The sequence below is a fragment of the Triturus cristatus genome, chromosome 4_2 (assembly GCF_964204655.1).
Source record: "Triturus cristatus chromosome 4_2, aTriCri1.1, whole genome shotgun sequence".
Classification (NCBI taxonomy): domain Eukaryota; kingdom Metazoa; phylum Chordata; class Amphibia; order Caudata; family Salamandridae; genus Triturus; species Triturus cristatus.
This window is the reverse complement of record NC_140586.1, coordinates 274,215,154-274,235,200: the sequence shown is the minus strand read 5'-3', so window position 1 is coordinate 274,235,200 and position 20,047 is coordinate 274,215,154. Positions and strand designations below refer to the sequence as shown.

The 20,047-nt window shown below is 43.6% G+C and overlaps 1 protein-coding gene across 4 annotated transcripts in view; it reads left to right on the top strand.

The window, feature by feature from the left end:
• Positions 1-20,047, top strand: part of NUF2 (NUF2 component of NDC80 kinetochore complex) — a 198,437-nt gene that overhangs the window by 67,561 nt on the left and 110,829 nt on the right. For all 4 annotated transcript variants that reach the window (XM_085601504.1, XM_085601505.1, XM_085601502.1 and 1 more), the window contains exons 3-6: positions 11,994-12,068; positions 14,543-14,619; positions 17,823-17,884; positions 18,185-18,282. In XM_085601504.1, coding sequence (XP_085457630.1) covers positions 11,994-12,068; positions 14,543-14,619; positions 17,823-17,884; positions 18,185-18,282 — 312 coding nt within the window. The remainder of the gene's footprint in view (positions 1-11,993; positions 12,069-14,542; positions 14,620-17,822; positions 17,885-18,184; positions 18,283-20,047) is intronic.

Here is a 20,047-nt window from a genome sequence, read left to right as displayed (position 1 = left end):
ATTATGTGGAGAAGAATTGTGTTGCATGGAATTGTTTGGCATGGTATTGTGCGGCATTGAGAGGATTGGAATTATGCGACATGGAGTGGAATTATGTGGCTTGGATTGGAAATATGAGGGTGGAGTGCAATTAGGTGGCATGGAGTTGAATTGTGTGGTGCAGAATTGTGTTGCACGGAGTGTAATTGTGTTGACTGGAGTGGAATTGTGCAACGTGGAATTGTGTGGCGTGAAATGCAATTGTGTGATGTGGAGTGCAATTGGGTGACATGGAGTGTCACTGAGTGGAGTGGAAATCATATAGCATGGAGTGGAATTATGTGACATGGTAATGAATTGTGTGGTGTTGAGTGGAATTACGTGCCGTGGAATTATGTGGCATGGAGGCGAATTACATTACATGGATTGGATTTAAGTGGTGCAGAATTATTTGGCATGGAATTGTGTGGCATGGAATTGTGTGGTGTGAAATTGTATGGCGTGCAATTGTGTGCCATGGAGTGACATTTTGAGACATGGAATTGTGAGGAGTGCCACTGTGTGACATGGAGTGCAATTGTGTGGAGTGGGATTAAGTGATGGGGAGTGGAATTATGTGACGTGGTGTGGAATTATGTGGTGTGGAGTGAAAGTGTGTGGCATATAGTAGAATTATGTGGCATGGATTTATGTGATGTGCAATTGTGTCGCATGGCAAGGAATTGTGTTGAGTTGAGTGGAAATATGTTGAGCTGAATTATGTGGCGCGAAAGGGAAGAGGCATTATGTGACACAGAGTGGAATTATGTTGTAGGGAGTGAAATTGTGTGGCATAGTATGTGGCATGATGTGGAATTATATGTTGTGCACTGAAGTGGAAATATGTGGTATGGAGTAGAATTATGTGGCATGGAATTGTGTGAGTGGAAATTTGTGGCATGAGTGGAATTATGAGATGTGGAATTGTGTGGCATGGAACTGCGAGGCCTTGAGTGGTGTGGAATTATGTGGCATGGGGTGAAATGATGTGGTATGAATTGGATTGAAAATATGTGGAGTGGAATTATGTGACTTGGAGGGGTAATATATGGCATGAAATTATGTGGTGTGGAGTTGAATTACGTTGCGTGGAACTTGGTTGCGTGGGATTCTGTGGCGTGGAGTCGAATTGTGAGACATGGAATTGTGCAGCATGGAGAGCAATTGTGTGGCATGAAGGGCAGATGTGTAACTTGGAGTGCAATTGTGTGATGTGGAATGCCATTGTGTGGAGTGGAGTCATGTAGGGAGGAGTGGAATTATGTTACACTTTGTGGAATTATGTGGTGTTCTGTCAAATTATGTGGCATGATGTGGAGTGGCATTATGTGATGTGGAGTAGAATTATGTGACATAGAATTGTGTAGCATGGCGTGGAATTGTGTTGCATTGAGTGGTGTAAAATTATGTGACATATAATAAAGCGTAATTATGTATAGAGGATTTGAATTATGTGGCATGGAGTGGAGTGGAATAATGTGGCATTCAGTGAAGTTCTGTGGCATGCAAGGGAATTATGTGGCATGGAGTGGAGTCGAATTATGTGCAGTGGAGTGAAATTGGGATGCGTAGAGTGAAATCATGTGGCGTGGAACTGTGAGACATGGAATTGTGTGTTGTATAATTTTTGGGCGTGTAGTGGAACAGTGTGTTGTGGTGTGGAATTGTGTGGTGTGGATTTGTGTAGCGTGGAATTGTGTGGCATGTAATTGTGGGATGTGGAATTGAGTGGTGTGGGATTGTAAGGCATGGAATGGCATGGAGTAGAATTGTGTGAGATCGAGCAATAAATATAGGTAGTCAAATCAAACAGCAGATGGTGAAAATACGAGTGTTTGTTTATAAAGAAAACGTGTTGGTGGAAGGTGGCTTCGACACTGAAAATAAAGGGAGTGCCATGTGTTGTGTGAAATATACTTCAATAAAGGTATCCTGGCTATTACAAATAAGAAGAGAGGAATATAAACACGTATATGCTTTCAAAATATATGCATTGTAAATATCAGTAAAAGTACATTATTTTTTAAATGGGGTACCAGGTTGCATTTTATATCATAGTGGCCTTGCAAGTACGTTTCCTACAATCGTGTAACAACAGTTGGATAAATGAGTCACCCGGCCAAGTGTGCCTGCTCATGTTTAAAGTATAGACTGGGAGGGGTGGGATGAAGCTATAGGGCCAGTGAATCGAACAAGCCCAACTACGAAGACTAAGAGATCGCACACGGTGGCAGACCAGACAAGCTGTGCAAGACCCATTTAATGCCACAGGGACCTACTTTATACAACTCACACGAAGAAAACACATGGGTGAAATATCAATATCTTGTTTTCTGTGTAAACCAGCAGCTCCTGTATTCGGTTTTGTAGCGCTGCGGTAATAGGCGCTACCAACGGACACGAATCGCTCCCTTTGAAAAATGATTATAAAGTACGGCATAGCGAAGGAACGTAAAATACACATTCGTTCTTCGTTGTATTAGGAGAGGGGGGTACTGGAATCCCGGCGGGATTATAAAGTCACTCTGACGGTTTCTGGTAGTTGTGCACTAGAAGAAGCTGTTTTTCACACTACTGGCATGAAGCTGGTTCCCTGCCAGCTTTTAAATGCTGCACCACGGTTTTTGCACAGCGTGCTCTGCCTCCAGATCAATATTGACAAGTAATGGAGCACACGTCTGGCACTGTGAAACATTTAGTCACAGACGGACAATAGGCCAGGGGACACATCTGAACTATTTACAGCCACAGCCAGTTTAACAATTTCTTAGCGAAGGCAATCCATCCTGTCACGATTACCACCCATTTACGGCAATAAGCTTTATCAGGTCTTATTAGAAGTAAGAAACCAAAAATCACACCAGTGAAAAACGAGGCCACCAAGTTAGAAACCAAGGACAATGTTGACGCTGCTGCTAGTGGATGCCAATGTCAATTTAATGAACACTTATGCAAAGTTTATTTTGAATGGAACCAGGCTTTGAAGATGAAGATCATCCTGAAGGCCACGGATTTATGAGGAAAGTTGCGAAAGGAAACGCAAAATAGTTGCTCAAGTGCTGACCTGCACATCATACCTGGGTTCAAGTAGAAAACTCATGGGTCTACGGTAGTCCAAAGGACACCAAAAGGCCAAATTAAAGGCTGCTCTTCAACATACAATAAATATAAAACACGAATGTGTTGCCCACCTTCTTAGTTTTATACTGGAAATATTCTTAAGATGAGTTTAATGCAAACTCATATACTATGATCACTGTGGAAACCTCTTATATAAGCAAACATTAATTAAATGGAACAGAAATAAGAATTGCAAATAATCTCACATATGCGCAAGTGAAAATTGCATGCACAGCTCCCGTGGTCAGAAATAAGGGAACAGAACACTACAGACTTTAGCGAGTGCACTGCATATCCTTAAAGCAGCGGAGACTCCTCGGCTAAGGCGGTTGGGTGGCACTCCTCTACAGTTTGAGCAGCAGAAATAGGAAAAATAAAATGATAACTAGGTTATTTTATTTTTCTGTTGTCAGGTAGGTTTACTGGGCGGGGCTTGGCTGTGTCACAGTCAGCAGGGGGTGAGGGTGAAGAGTGGTGGCCACTTCAGTGCGCATGAATGTTTAGCCACCAGGCTGTAATGCACAGCCTGGTGAGGCTCCCACTGACTGAGCGCAGAACCATGGCGCTCAGACCAATCAAAACGCAGCGTTGTAAATGGCTTTGGGGAGCCTGGGCCTGTTTCCTGCTTCAAGCATGAACAGAAGTGGATGACGTTAAGCAAGGCGGCAGTCCTGGAGCAAGGTAATTTCATTTATTTATTTTCCCCAACCCTACCCATGCTACTCGGTGGCAGCCACCACTAAAATGCACAATTAAACTTGAAAGCCACCGAGGTCTTATTTATGTATTGAAACATTGTTTTTAAACTGTCAACACAATTTCCATTTATTCCCAATATAATATTCACATATCACCTAAATACGGGAAACGAAAAAACAGAGCATCGTGAAAACAACTTCCAGGGTGTCAAGTCACTTTAGACTATTACACTGCAGACGGGCGATTTTAAAATGCACCTACCACTTGGTCAAACCATGTTAAGCCATGAAACTCGTTCGCAGCAACAAAGGGAAACAGCCAATTAACACACTGTTTTGATATGATCCGCAAGCTAACCATTGTAAGGCCTTCAGACACAAGCAAGTCTTTGTGGCAATAAAAAGCTCCTTGGTAGCAAGGAAAATTGGAGGCGAGCCAAAATATCCACATGTGCAAACAACTTCTCTCTGCATGTGGCTCGTTTCCAACTGGCAGAGATGAGCCAGGGCTACATTTCATTATGGGAGTGGGGGTAAACAATTGCTATTCAACCAGCTACTTGGACGTTAGATAAAAAAAGGCACCAATTGTTTGCGGGCAAGTGCAGCAACACGGAAAACGTTTTCTTAGCATTATGTATCATGGTGTTTCAAGTGCCACATTTAAAAGTGTCCGCGGCGGATTGTCAGGTTCTCAATACAATGTTGAAAGCGAAACGACGCAGATCTAACCTGCTTTGTATTTATTTCAGTGATGCGGGCGCTACTGATAGCTACCTTTCCATTAGGCTGGGTCATTAATTGCCATGCAGCAGGCCTTCATTTTAGATAAAAATAGGAGAAAACACGGCACTTGACTGAAATTAGAGGACTGAATCTCCAAACACGTCTGCCAAGATCTACTTAGTCTCCATGGGAACATGTGAAAAGTACCTACAAGAACTCTGTAAGTGTGTCAACACCACCACCTGAATACGGAACTGTACATCATTCCGTTAACAGATTCGCGCCAAAAACTAGAAAGCAGCTCATCTTCATGTCACCTACACAGACTCTTCACATCACAATACTAAACAACTTAAGCTAATTCTACAGGTCAATGTTTTTATGTTGCCAACGCGGCCGCGAAAGTGAAAGTGATCGCAATCGCGATTACGATCGCGTGCAGCGGAGGGCGCGCGTGCACGTTCACGTGCACTGTAGCTTTAGGCCACGGCAGCACTTTGAAAAAGCCCGTTTACAAAATGTCTCGGCCAGATCAGCGCAAGCGCTGAATCAGGCGAGACCTAAAAATGAACCATCCTGACCACAACCTTAGGGCACCCAGCATGATCCGCTCTGCCCATTTTAACCAGGGTAGTACATGCATAATAGCTGCGATTGAGTATTTCCGGCTACACCAGGTGAAATCTGGAGCGTATGTCCACCTCTGTAGGGGAGGCCAGGGCTTCCAGCCACTCTTCCTCCTCCTCCAGATTCCCCCTGTCTCACTCCCACCTCATCCGCAGCAGGTCAGGGGAGTTACTAATTAATTTGTGATAGGTGGGCGAGATCGCCTGCCTCTGCATGTATTCATCAAGAAACCGAACCTCAAGTGGAGAGGACTCTGTAGGTCCGACCCCCTGGGAATTGCCTTCCAAAGGGCGTGCCTGGCCTGTAGGTATCTGATGGCCTCAGCTGGGGCCAACTGGTACTCTCCCTGCAGCTCGGGGAATGAAATCCCATCTCCCTGTCTCAACAAATTGCCCACCCTTGACAGACTCATAAATTCACATTTATCAAACCCTCTTGTGTAGCCAGGGTGCCTAACTTTGCCGTATCCCACAAGGGGGTGGCCTGTGTAATTTTGTGTCTCCACCCCATGCTGTATAGTGCAGTATGCCAAAGCGTCACCATTTAATCAGTAGGGCTAAGGGTAGGCACAGCCCCTGGACCCCCATATAGGGCCCTAAGATGGCCACCCGGCCTCATGTTTCCCTTGTTCATCCTATGTGCCGTTTCCCCCTCTGGGAGATGGACCCAGTGGTTTACAGGCGTCAGCTACACAGCTCAAAAGTACTGTTTTATGTCAAAAAGGGCTATACCACCTTCAAACCAACTGTGAGCCGGTTTATGCAGGACTATACGGGGGGATACCCATCCCAGAGAAGGCTGCGCACCTGACTGTCAATGTTCTGGAAATAGGTCTCCAAATATGGCATGCTGTGGCGCGCATACAAGAATCGGAGCAGGGCCATCATCTTGAAGAGGGCCCCTCCCCCCCAGGAGAGAAGGCAGGGCTCTCCAGTGTTGGCCGTCCTCTCTCAGCCCACATAAGGGTGGCTCCAGGTTGCGGAAGTAGAAAACCCCAAAATCACTTGTGATTAAAAAATCCCCAAAGATTTAAAACCACCCGTCACCACTTGGGCCTCACAAGCATTCGGCAACACCGGGGCCTCACTGCTGAGTACATATATTAATGATTTCTGCCAACTGATAGTGTAGCCTGAGTACCTCCGGTATATAGTGAACACCTGCATGATTCTTTCATGGGAGTTGGTGGGGTCAGCAACATACAGCAGAATAGCATCTGCATGGACGGAGATTCTATATCCCACTAGCAGTCCATCTCAGTCCTCTAATCGTAGCGTCCATTCTCACACACGTCGCCAATGACTCCAGCACCAAGGCAAAGATCAAGAGGGAAAGAGGACAACCCGGCCTTGTCGCAGCGAAAACAGAGCCGGCTTACCCCATTCACAGCCACCTGGTTCAGTGGATCAGAATATAGGAGCCGATTCCAGGACAGAAAACAAGTGCCAAATCAGAGCTTTTCCAACACTGCGTAAATAAAGGGCAACTCTACCATGTCGAAAGCCATACACGCATCCAGGCACAGTATAATTGCATCCTGCCTGATGTGTATCGCTTGGCCCAAGACACCATGCAAGCAACGCAGGTTAAGTGCTGTGCTCCTATCCAGCATAAAGCTGGACTGATCTGGATGGACCAGCTGGCTAATCACTTTTATCATGTGAGTGGCCAAACGTTTGGCCAGTATTTTAACTTCCGCATTCAGTTATGAAATGGGCCTGTTTGAGGCACATTTCTCAGGCGGTTTGCCTTCCTTGTGGACAACCACTATAGAAGCCACTGTTTGATCTCTCAGCTTTCTAGGAATATGCTCAGGAGCCTGGGCGCCAATTCTTGCTCCACAAGTTTGTATAACTCTATGGGGAGTCCATTGGGCCCCACCGCTTTACTGGAATTAAGAGAGCTGATTGTGTCTGCCACCTTCTCCTACATCAGATCTCTGTCCATCATTTCCCTATCTTATTGGGATAGGCTCGGCATTTGGATATCTGCTAGTAGCTCTCGGGATTCCTCAAGCACCAGCCGAGGCGTGTATGTGGGTATAGTAGTCTGCAAACGATGAGGCCACCCCCTGTCTGTCTTGCAAGCGCTCCCCAGCATAATTTAAGATTTCCAGAAATCATCAGGATCTCGTCTCCCTCTTTTCCAACCAGGCGAAGAGCTTTTCAGTCTGATAACACACTTCGTATAGATAATGTTAATTAGCATGAAAGCAGGTCCTGGCTGCCTCCATTGCCACATCCCTATATTCCCTCGCTTTCATGGCCAGGTTGTGATTAAGGTTTCCTCATTTTCTGGAGGCCAGGTGGGACTCCAATGTCATGATCTCACTCTCAATTCTATCTAGACTCGCTCTCTTCACCTTCTTGTATCCAGCAATCGAGGCTACGCCCTGACCTCCCATTACCGTTTTGTATGCCTCCCACAGTGCCTACGCTAAAGTTACTGATCCCTAATTTTCTTTAAAGTAAGTCTCTGTAGTTTCACAAAGACTATCACAGAGGAACTTTAAAGTACTATGGATTTAACACCACCAGACGACTACCGCCTCCGTCCGTCAGTCCATAGGTTGCACAGACTGGGAAATAATCAGAGATAACCCCTGACCAGGTGTGAGATTTCTTTAAAGCACTGGAGTTTACGGGCAAAGGTTAGTATATAGTTAATGCGCTAAAGACTCCCATGGGCCCGTGAGTGGAATGTTTATTGTTGTGCTGTTGATTAAAAGGCTCGCCACGTATTAATGAGCCTGTGTGTCCCCATAAAGGTCGATGTTGTGATGTGAGCTGGCGAGAAGACCAGCGGTCTGCCTCCTCATCCTGAACGGCGTTAAAATCTCCTCCCAAGAGAAACCCACACTCCGAATATATGCAAAAGCGCACTGATATCTGAGAAGGCATCATCATGTTGGGGGGAATGTAAAGGGAAGCAATGTTAAATGTGGTGCCCTTTCATTGTCCTGACAATGTAACAAACCTTGTGTGGGGATCAGGCCATGTCATCTGTTTGGTAAGAAGGAGGGTTTTACGCATGAGTATGCCAACACCTCTCGACTCCCCCACCCCCCCTTGTGTATCCTGCATGAGCAACCATCTTGTAACCTCCACAGTTTAGTGTGTGGCTGGTGTTTCCTTGTAAATGTGTTTCCTGGAGGGGGACTATGTCAGGGGAATGTCTCCTAAGATATTGTAGCACTACCCCTGGTTTGATTTTGTCCCCCAGGCCATTAACATTCCAGGAAAGTATCTTAAAGGCTGGGGACATCAGTGTTTCGGCCATATCGCTAGAGTAGCCAAAGGGCACCAGTGGCCAAACTCCCTTCCATTGTACTGAAGAGCCCCACTCGAATAAGAAGACCCAAAGAGACTATCCCAGTTCCCTGGAGGAATTCTGTGCTCTCTATGAATCTGACCGTGATCACTACAGGAAGGAATAGTGCCATACATTTTTTAAAAAAAGCATTCAGGTCTAGTTCTCCGCTGCTGAAAACAAAAGTCGTCACCGAAGTCAAGATGAAACAACAGAACAAAAATATGCATCATAACTAAAGCCCCAGCATATCCCTCCTCCCTCCCTGCATGACCGACTTAAAACTGCGCGCCTCCTCCCCCCAACTGTGTAGAGCGCCTGTCGCTTCAAAACATTTTAACAATCTTAGGGGGACTGTGATTCTCACCGTGCCGTAGCACATCCGCTCCCCACATAAACTCACACAGTAATGTTGCAGCTGACGAGATTTGTGCCTGAAGTATCTCAATTGCAGTGTTCAGCGGACCCTTCAAGAAGACCTGGAGGACCAGCGCCCCCTCAACCTCTACAATAAACACAGGGGGGGGTATTAGGATGACCCATGCTATTAGACCTGTGGCTCTTGTGTCTGGTTTGGCGGGGCAACATTGGAGAGCCGCCTTCCTCTCTGCCCTCGGGGTCCTGAACCCCGACTCTCCTCCAGCAAGTCCAAGGCCTCTTCCGGTGTCACAAAGTAGAATGTCTTTCCCTCTGCCACCACCCTTTGATTTGCCGGAACAAGGAGTACTTCAGTTCTCTCTCTCTGGGTGCTCTCTTACCGCCAGAAAGGAATGACTTGGTCGCTGAACCTAGAGAGTGAAATCTGGGAAGAAGGTTGTTACACTTGACTGGTGGAGCACTACGAGTGGTCTGCAAGATGACACCTCTGTCCTGGTAGTTACAGATGCGCGCTATGATCGGGCGCAGGGTGCTTCGGTTTTTTGGCAGAGCGCCGGGGACTTTGTGGGCCAGCTCAACAAATAAATCATTTGAGAGGCCACGGGGCTCAAGCTGTTTGAATATGAGTTCCTCAACTAACAGGTCAACTGCTAGCCCTACCATGCTTTCAAGGAAACCCTATTATTCGGACATTGTTTCTTCTGGGTTGTTCTTTGTAGTCATCTAGGCAGGCCTCCAATGTGCACATAGCTGCAGTCAATTCCATCACTCAGTTTTTCAGCGTCTTCATCTCTGCCTGTAGGGCAATAATTGAGTTCTCGGTTTCTTTGACTAGTGTCTCCATATTTCAGAGTTCCTCTTTTATCCTTATCTTCTCTTATCAGGGATAGGTCTGTGGACTTGACATCTATTTTTCCTTCCAGGGCAGTGTGAATCCCTTGAATCGTGAATAGTGTCCAATAGAGTGGGGGGTCTCCACAGCCTCTGCAGTTTGGGCCATGGACGATTGCTGATCCTCCTTCAGTGCTTTAGGTGCGGCTTCCTTGGTCAAGGTAAATTTGTCGAGCTTAGTTTGATGTATAGCCCGTGGTCATTTTATTGCCTGTCATCATTGGGGATAATACCACTGTTACCCCTGCTGGCGGCCACTGCTGTGTGCTGGAAGAGGGATGGTCACCGCCGCCTGCCGAGGGATGGCAAATGATCCCCAAGTGGCCAGTTGGGTTTTCTTTCCCAACCCCCACTCACTCTGGAGGCAGGAGCAGTAGTTTTTGTGCCCCTCATGATGCTCATTCTCTCAATGATGGCCTGGCCCAAGGAAGGGCTCTCACTTCTCCAGTGCTCTACAGAGTCCTCCCTGGCTCCACGGGCCTCCGTGTCTGCTCCTGAGCAAACCAATCTGTATGAGCGCTGATAGTCTCTCCGCATTGATCAGATCAAGCTATCACACGCTTTTTGGGCCAAATAGATTACATCAGGGTGAAATACCCTCTCTTTAGCGGCTTCTTCTACAGTTCACAGAAGTATGCTCCGCGAGGTAGGTACCTCGACGGCACTGGCAGCACTTTATATGGGCCGCTGGGGGCTGTCAGTATCTGGCTGTTTTAATGTGGGCTATCACGGGGAGGGAGACATCCCCTTGTTGCTCCTCGAGCGTGTAAAAATAATGCATCCCCTGGGGCCACAACAAGTGCCTGCAGCTCGGCGCGGCGGCATTCTTGTCTCATGACTGCCGCACAGTGTATGTAAACTAGGCCTCGCCGGGGAGCGCCACTTCGGTCCATGGTCGCGCCCGTCAGCAAGCATGGGGCAGACTGGATCGGACTCGCAGGCTGAACACAGGATATGGGCGGCAATGTCCATATACCCCCAGGTCCCACTTCAGTTCCAGAGGCCGACGGTCAAGTCCGGACTCTGGCCCCTCACCCGAGATCTGCCGCTCCTCACAGCGGCAGGTTCTGGAGCGCAGCCTCCCCCCGTTGACCTCTCTGCTATGCCGAAGCACCATGCTCTCACCCTCTGCCGTCCCTCTCTAATCCAAGGCGCCACCTCTGTATGAGTAGGCCGCACCTCATATCTTTCCATCACTGCATTTTAGGGGGTAAGTCCTGTGTCGTCGTCAGGTGGATTTTGGCACAGATGTTCGGCGATTAGTGTGGTTGGCTACAGGAGCCGTTTCAGAGAGTGTCCATCTTCCCTGGCGTTTGGCCACACCCTCCTCAAGTGACTTTTAGGATTACTGTGGCAACTGAGCATGGTTTGAGATTGGATTAAATTAAATTTGCCACTATTCTACAGGTTTTCTGCAGTTATTTCTTACTCTATTTTGAGAAAATAAGTACTGTCCTGAAGAAAAGGTGCTTTTGTTGATGGTCCTAAATTAAGCTTTTTAAATTATTTGGTATGCTTAGATAATTAAGGATTCAGTGATGCATGACTTATTGATGACTTGACACCAGGTATTTATTATAGGTAGGATAATCATTTTTTTTTTCCGTTGTCGTGTTTGCTCTTACCCTTTTCTCCTTCTGCCTTGTTGGTATTTTTACTTTTTAATTTCTTATTTAAATTTTATTATTGATGCAGTCTCACTTTGCAAAATAGTAGTTAAAAATGTGAAATTTTTCAAGATTAAATGAATATATCTTGTCTAGGTAGACTAAAAGGCAATTTACCTGGAAAATCCTAGGTTACCATCGAGGCACAATTTTATGTTTTCTAACACACTGGCCTTCAAATGGCAGACGGCAGTCTTGCAAATGTGAACCACTCCAGAAACTCCACTTAAGAAAATCAGTATAATGCTATAAGCAAGAAGTTGCTTGATCCATGCCAAAACGCAGGTCTGCACAAAATAGATAGATGGCTAGTAATTGTGAGATTTAAATGGAATTACTTAAAATATCTCCGTATTAGAGAGAAGAACAGTAAATTATCTGGTAAAATGTCAACTCTATCTGCATGCAGCACTTAGATAACTGACAGGAAGATACTTTTTCAGGAGTATGTCATACAATGGAAATATATTTTCTGTTTCTCTTTTTTTTTTTTTTTTTTTCTTTTTCCATTGATGAGTGTATAACGTTTCTCTTTCTTCTTTTTTGTATTTTTTTGTAGCCCGAAGTCTTACAAAAGATTTATATGAAATTGCTGCAGATAATATATGGATATCGACAGGAACACTTCTACATGGTACAACGTTTTTATTGGCACATTGTGTATTTATTTATATATATGTATATATATAATCTCCCTTAGATTAACACTTTATGCACACACTCCTTTTTGGACCTTTAGCTAATGACCTTTAAATGTACTAATCCAATTGCATGTTTTATGTAATATTCTGCCACTACTTTAAACTACTGCAGGATACCGATAGTTTGTTTAATTAATATAATTTTTTTTTAAAATCGAATCATTTTTCTAACATTACGATAAAAATAATTTTTTTTAGATCGTCCTTCCTAAACCACTCCTTGTAAGCTTGCTAGGTCTGGAAACTGTGAAGCAATTCACCCTTGTGGTGCCATTTGATTCCCGCCGTGGTTCTCTCAGACCTCTCAATGGATATATGGCAGTATTTCCATAAAGGCACAACTATTGCCAAGGGTGATGTTTCTCATAATTGCCTTGCTCCAGGAAGACTAGGACAAAAATAGGACTAAGTTAAGGCCTCATAACAACCAACTTCAGAGTAGGGGAGGCAAGAAAATGATGAAGAGCGACAGTAAAGTTGCAAGGTCCATTCATAGCAAATGCATTTATCAATGTAAATGCATTCTTCCAAAAAATAGTACATTTAGCGTATTCCACATCTTGAAAGTCTTCCATAGTAACCTCCAAAAGAGAGGTTTCTGATATACATGCCGTGTTTATTTTTGGCCATTAATGTATTGCCCTCGCTGGACAATCATTAGCCCAATAATATATGCATGTTCTTTGCGGTTTTCAGAATCATATCAGTCAGTGGCTTGAGTAGGAATGTTCAACCTAGATCCTCCAGCGCTAACTGTAATGGTGCTGGCACTGAAGCTGAACTGTATCAGAGGTAGCTTGCACCATACTTTTGGTGGGCCAATACCTGCATTTTGAAGGTGTGACATTAGCTATGCTTGCACTGAAACTCAGTGGCACATTATTAGATTGAGTCAGCGCTGTTGCGGGTCCAATCAGAGCTGAGGTGTGCATGCAAGATGTTTCATTTTGGATTCAGCTCAAATAGGTTAATGAGGGAAAAAAGGATAACTTAATTGCTGCGTTTGTCTGCTTTGTTTTTATTTCTTGTATTCTTTTTGTATTTGAATAGGTTTAGAGGAGGAATCAGACTCATCTGTATCTATGTTTTTATTTCCCCATTTATTTTGGCTTTTTGGTAGCGGATGACAGTAGTATTGTTTTTTATATTTCTGATGGTTTGGTGGCTCGCCACCATTGAGACTGAATGACCCCAGAAAGCTCTGGGTTTTCGTCAGAAAGAAGTCTGAGATTTACTCCTCTCCTGCTTTTAATGTGCCACAATTGGATTACTTCTCCATCACAGCCTTTGGATTTGTATGCATAAAGGTTGGTAGTGTTCTGCTCACAGACACCAAATACAAAACTCTACCCTGAAGAACTTGAATCCTAAGAACTTGAAACCCAAAGGTTTGGAAGGAGAAGTTTGAAAACATTTTTTAACTTCTTTCCTATAATCCGTGAAAATAAACTTGGCAATTACTGGCAAGCACCAGATCTCTGCATCTGTGGTGCTTAAAACAGGAGCCACTTGTGCTACTGGCCCTTTATAGGTCTTGATCACTACCAGTGAGGAGCGCTTCCGGATACATAGTTGGCAGACAAATGGCACAATGCAGAGCAACAGGTTGAATTGCTTTACCTTCTAATATCCAGATGCAGACCGCTTCCTGAAAATAATTGCGAAACTAGCCGGTGGAAAATGTCCACTGACAATTTTCTTTAATAAAAAAGAAAAAAAAAGTTAACCTGCAGGATTTGAGTAGAAATGAAAAGATTTGGCTTTATGCTAGTCTAGTGGTGAAGCATAATATGCAATGCCATTACAAATTTAGCTTGACAGTGCTTTTGTTGAAGTAGTGAATTGTTTTTACATTTCAATAAAATGTAATTTCTGTAACCCACTCCCTAATTTGTTTAAAAAAATCAACAGGTTACCATCATACCATTTTAGGCCATCATTAATGTGCAATATCGTAACAGTTTCATAAGTTATTCTTTTTCATGAATATTTCCCAACCCTTTTTATGAATGTAGTGTTTGCATAGCAGACTTATACCGAAAAGATGGATTCGGGTTTCAGTAGTGGTCCAATTGTTGCAAACTTTAAAACGCTCCTGGTACATTATAAAGCGCAACTGTGGGAATTTTTTAATTTCGAAGCTTATGTTGGGTTCAGTTTGCCCAGTGGAACCACTTTTTTATATGGGTGGGGTGAGCTTATGAGTTGAGCAGGCAGTTGGAGTCTGCCTTATAGTGAAGCTGGAGATTCCACACTGGGTTTAGAATGAGCATTGTTGTGGAAGATTTGCTATTGGCATTGTAGACCTTCACACGTAGGATGATAACATGTTCAAAATTTCAATACATAAATATTTAATGTATCTGTTGTACATGACATTCAGTATTTCAGCTTATGTTTCTTTTAGGGGCCTGTTGACATCGACATCCCATATTTCAATATATATGAAGGATTTCTGCCCATTGGTAACCTTCTTTCCTTTATGTAAGTATTTTTGTCCGTAAGTACCTCAATTCTTGTGTCCAACCTCTTCCCCATAAACCCTGTTTTTTGGTCAAGCACACATAACTTGGACATTCTTTTTCCTTTTTTATGGATTTGGGCTTCTGCACTTTAATTAAATTGTAACAGGGACGCGAGTAACATTGCATGGCCGTTTATAGAAGACTGTTTCTCCCAAACCAATGGTTCTATTTGAGCCACTGACATTTTCTTAAGCATGCTTTAATATTGTGTCCAGATCAGCTTTCTGGCAGTCATCGCAACTCCAGGTCATTGCTAATACGCTGGTGAAAGTGGGTAGGAACGAACTGCTTGCATATAACAGCGCCGTTACCCCATAGCTTCTTGGTAGTTGTAGTTCAGTTTTTCACACAAAGCTCATAATTTTTTTCAGCTATTGTTCTTGCTTTTATGTTAATCTGTGAGCCAATCAAGAAATCAGAGGGCCCAAGTGCTCATACACTGGTTGGTACACCATGCATAGAAACCTATGGCAAAAGTGCCACTCTTAGCTGGTAAAACCATAAAATAAATTAAACTGTGAAACTTTTGCTGTGGTCCCATGCGCTCATTGAGAATAATTGATTGCAAGGGTCTTTATAAACTCCAGTGTACTTTGAGAAAAACACTGTATCAGGGCATCTGGCAAAGAATGCTACATCTCAACACTGTGGAAAGATCACTCCTCTTAACTGCCCACTCGTGCCCACCACTCTGCAAATGATTGTTGTCTTGGATTCTGGCCCTGTGCAGTTTCCTGTTGTCTTTGGGTAGGTTTGTGCTACACCCCTACCTAAATACATGCAGTGTTGGTCCTTACTGTTCAGTGCCTGTGGCAGCACAGAGACTATTGTAGCATTTAGCTTTTCGTCAGAGTAGATGACACAACCACGTGAACTTTCTAAGGCAAGCTGTTTTCTAAGTCTAGTGTTTTTATTTGATGTCCCCTGTTCCTATGGAAATATTTGGTCTGATCTGTATATTACATCTGGAAATGGAACTATGGTGTCCGGCATATTTATTGAGACTAGGAGCAATGGTGGTTGTCCCTCTATCACAGAATGTTATCAGAGTTTGCCTCTGGATCCAACTGTAATCTGATTTCTGGAGCTTATGAATGGAAATTGGGTCTAAAATGTTAAGATCTCTTTCTTGAACGAGAGTTCCAGATATGGAGCTCGCCTAAAAAGCTTTAAATGCCCAACCATATATACCCTTTGGCGCAAATTCCTTGAATTGTGACAGTATGTCAGTTTGTGTCGCTCATGATCCTGATGTTCGATTTCGACTAGGAAAATGTAACTTTTTTTCTTCTTCAAGTATGGTTTGCCAGTCTATAGACAAGAATATGCAAACGGGCATATATAAAAATATCAATACTGTCTTTTTTTTTTTTTAATTCAGTCACTATGCTTCATTCCAACCTATATAATGAAGTGCAGTGCCTTGTAACTTTAGTTTGTCAACAGTTGCAGCCTGTGGTCTCACTTCTGTAATTATTGGCAATGCAAACGACTATTCTAAGATCTAACACTCCTTTGCGACTGCCATTTGAATCCTCTTGCTGCCTTTCGGGAACAGTCAGGGGTAAAGAGTGTCTACCACGACATTGGAAGTGACTGAGGGTAGAGGGGGTTATTCTAGGTAGGGTACAGTTGCTACTTCTCGGATCTCCATCGACCTACCTTCCACGTTACGCAATAGATCTCTCAACTGCTCCAAAATGCAGGGTGCCGAAAATTGCCATCCACAACTGGCATTATAGGACTCCACATTTCTGCGTTTTAGAAACCAGGCATGCATGTCAAGCACCCAGTAGATTTTGTTTTTACAAAACTCTCATTATTATAGAACCAGATTTAGCAGCACAGGTTTTGCACGAGTTACTAAAGCTTTACCTCTAGCCAGGAAAGCCTGTAAGTCCCAGATGCCACCCACCCCCAGAACTGCAGTCTAAATTCATTATTTGCTCTCTGAATGATCCTGGGAATTTCTTAATGGTCTATGGCACTGTTACTCAAAGTACGGCCCGAGGGCCGCATGCGGTCCTGCCGACTTTAACATGCAGCCCCCTGGTCAACAGCAGCTGTGAGCTGCTCTTTACTCGTCTCAACACTAACAATAAAAGGATGACAAACAGTCAAACATCTATTTAAGTGTATTTAACATGCAGAACCTTTTCACATTGATACATCAGATTATATCACACATTATATTATATTGAGAAGTATTATTTTAAAAGTGATAGTTTTCAAACATGAATTTAGAAACATTAATTCTTCACTCTGGTCCTCATGTTTGTGATAATGAAGGAAAAGAGAAATAAAACAATACCTAGGATCACACAAAAGTGCGGAAGCTGAGATGAATCCCAGGTTTTCTAATTTCCCATTGTGCAATTCAGCCACTAGAAGTACATGCTTTGCTTCCCCTACACCCACCTTACTGCCAACTCCCTCCACTCATCCGCCACCCCGCTGGCATCAGTGCGGCCCCTGGTCACAGCACAGACCAAACTTATTGGCCCCTGGGAAAATGTTTGTGAGTGCCCATGGTCTATGGCAACAGTTCTTACCTTGGAGTTCGCAACTTTTTAGAATATTTTAAAACATATTACAAGACTAATAGTATATATAAGAAATATAAAATTGAAAATGTTAAAATGCAATGTAAAAGAATTTGAAATTGGAGTCTAAAAATTAAGCCGTTATACTCCTCTTGATTCATACCAGCACCACAAGTACGGTAGACAATGTAGTATGGCCAGTTGGTGGCCTCAATTGAAGCCCTGGCTCGACAAAAGGAGAGCAAGCATTAAAATGTAGTCTAGGATTTTGCTTGGTGTTTTAGAAATTAACACCAAATTTTGCAAACCTCCAAACTTCCCAGTAAAAATGGTTGGCTTTTGTACATTTTTTCGGTTTGTCAATTACATCATTTTATCATTTGTGTATTTGTTTGATATATACTTGTTTCTGTATTTTTTGTGTATGGGTTCAAATTGCTTAGGGCGGGGATCCTGGGTTCCAGTAAACATTCACATGGGGTCCAGAGAAGTCAAAAGGTTTAGAACCGCTGTCCCCTGGTATCTTCTTGCGTCTTTGTTAGTCCCCGAGTACTTTGCGCTTTAAATTCAATTGCCGTGTAGTGCTTTTCTGATCCCTTTAAATAATTTTGGTTTTCAGGGAACAGTTAATGCCCAAGTGTCGTGTGTACGACTTTCAGCTGTCTGACCTCGTCAATTCAAGTAAGTGAATTTGTCAACTCAAATAAAAGAGCAAAAACGTTTATGCACGATCCGCTCAATGACCGCTTTATTTTTAGATGTGCATATATTTGCTTACTGCAGAGTACGATGCTTTATGTTTTTTATACCGTAAAATGCAAGCTAGATGTTCTGGAACTTTCGTTATTCTAAAGGACCGGAAATAAGTTTACAGTTGAAAAGCTCAGTAGGTTGGTTGGTGTTTAAGTTCAATGTACACTATCGAGAACCGTGCTTATGCTGTTTAGAATATAAAGCAACATTTCAAATTTTGTCTTTTAGAGGGAAAGCGGACAGGTTATTGCTTGAGTGGTGTTCTGAATTTCCTGGTGTTCCGAAACGCCCGCCGTGAGGTTTTCTTGCAGTGGTCCAGCAGTTATGTAAGGGGCGCTTCAGATGTTTCAGTTTCTTAATGCTGCTGTATGTTTGCCTTTTTTGACCTTGCACTCTCCTCCAGGACTAATGTGAAAGACTTCCTTCTCCGAGGGGTGCAGAGTGGTGACCTCCTCTTTTCAGAGTGACCACCTTCTGTTCTGGGTGATAGGCCTGGGCGGAGTTCTGCGTAGTGGAAAAAAAAACTCTGCTGCGATCCGCTGAGTTCTACAAGCAGCAGCAGAGTGAGGTAAGTCGCACTGTTTGCGCTGATTTTTAGCTCTGGGAGTTTTTCCCGTGCTGTAAAATCAGCATGAACGGCACCACGCAAAGCGCAAGCGGGCGGAGCTTCTTTCTGCCGCTCAAGTAGATGTTCTGCTCAAGCGGCAGCTTCCTCAAACCGAGCAGCAGGTTTCTCATTGTAAGCGGTATTGACCTGCCGCGACCAACAGAGATAAGAGATCTCGCCGGGAGGTCTCTCTGAGTACTTCTACAGATTTATGCCCCAATGCAAGGTTCATCCTTTGTAAGGCACATGCAGTAGCCTTCGATACAGCTTCCTGGTGGTCTGTGTGAGCTTTATAATTCAAATGATATCTACAACAAAGTCCTAAACATCTATACTCATTTACCACCTGTACTCGATCACCGCTTAGCCACCACTTGTGCCTTGTTTTCTGGGCAATTCTTCTGAAGAGTACCATTACTTTAGTTTTGGACATATTTATTTACAGATAATTTACCTGACAATATTCTTACTGAGAATGCTTCAAGTTGTCTCTGAAGCCCTACAGAGGTGAGATCCAATAAATCTGTATCATCAGCATAGTACAGTGATGAAAGAACCGCTGTTCCTAATGTGGATGGAAACAAGCAAACCTGTTTTAGTGCTAGCGGCGCATTAGCAATGTAAATTGAAAAAAGGAGAGGGGCCAATATACACTCCTATCTTAGACCATTAGGATTATCTATTTTCCTGGACAGTACTTTGTTTCTCCCTAGTTCTACCCTCGTCCATGAGCCCTTGTGTAATTGAATTATCAAATGTAACAAACCAGGCAGAATATTCCAGTTACGCAGTCCTTCCCCCCCAAGAAGCACCTGATTTATTGTGTCAAATTCCGTTGACAAATCTATATCTGGCACATAGAGGGGCTGTTTCCTTTCAAAAACATATTCCTCAGCCAATAGTTTGAGTAGTAAGCAATCACCAACTGTTGAGTGCCCTTTACAAAAACCCAGTTGGACCTTTGGGACGTCTCTTTCAATTACTACCTGCTCTTTCAGTAAACCTAACAGATGTGTTGTGTAAATTTTACGAGAGATGTCCAACAGGGCGATCATGTAGTAGCTCCTGGGTGACGCACATGCCCCTTTTTATACAAAGGTACCCAAATATTTCCTTTCCAGGACTCCGGTAAATCATGGCCATTTATTATAGCTCCAAACACAGGGGTCGGAACTTGGGCCCACAAACTAGAATTACGTTTTATTATGTCTGAAGATAGGCCATCTAGACTTTGGGCCCCTGAACTCTTTAATTTTTTTATTTATCAGATCCTCAATTATGCTTACTGAGGGAAACAGAAAATCTCCTCCACCTTCCCCAGATTTGGTGTGCGATATTTAAAATTCCCCGTAACACCCTTATTTTCTTCTTTTAGCTAATCTATATCTGATGTATATCGGACCTACTCTTCCTCAGCCACCAGCGATGCTTCTATTTTTTGGTCAGCCCAAGCACTCAGCTGACTTTATTCCAGAAACCCTTTA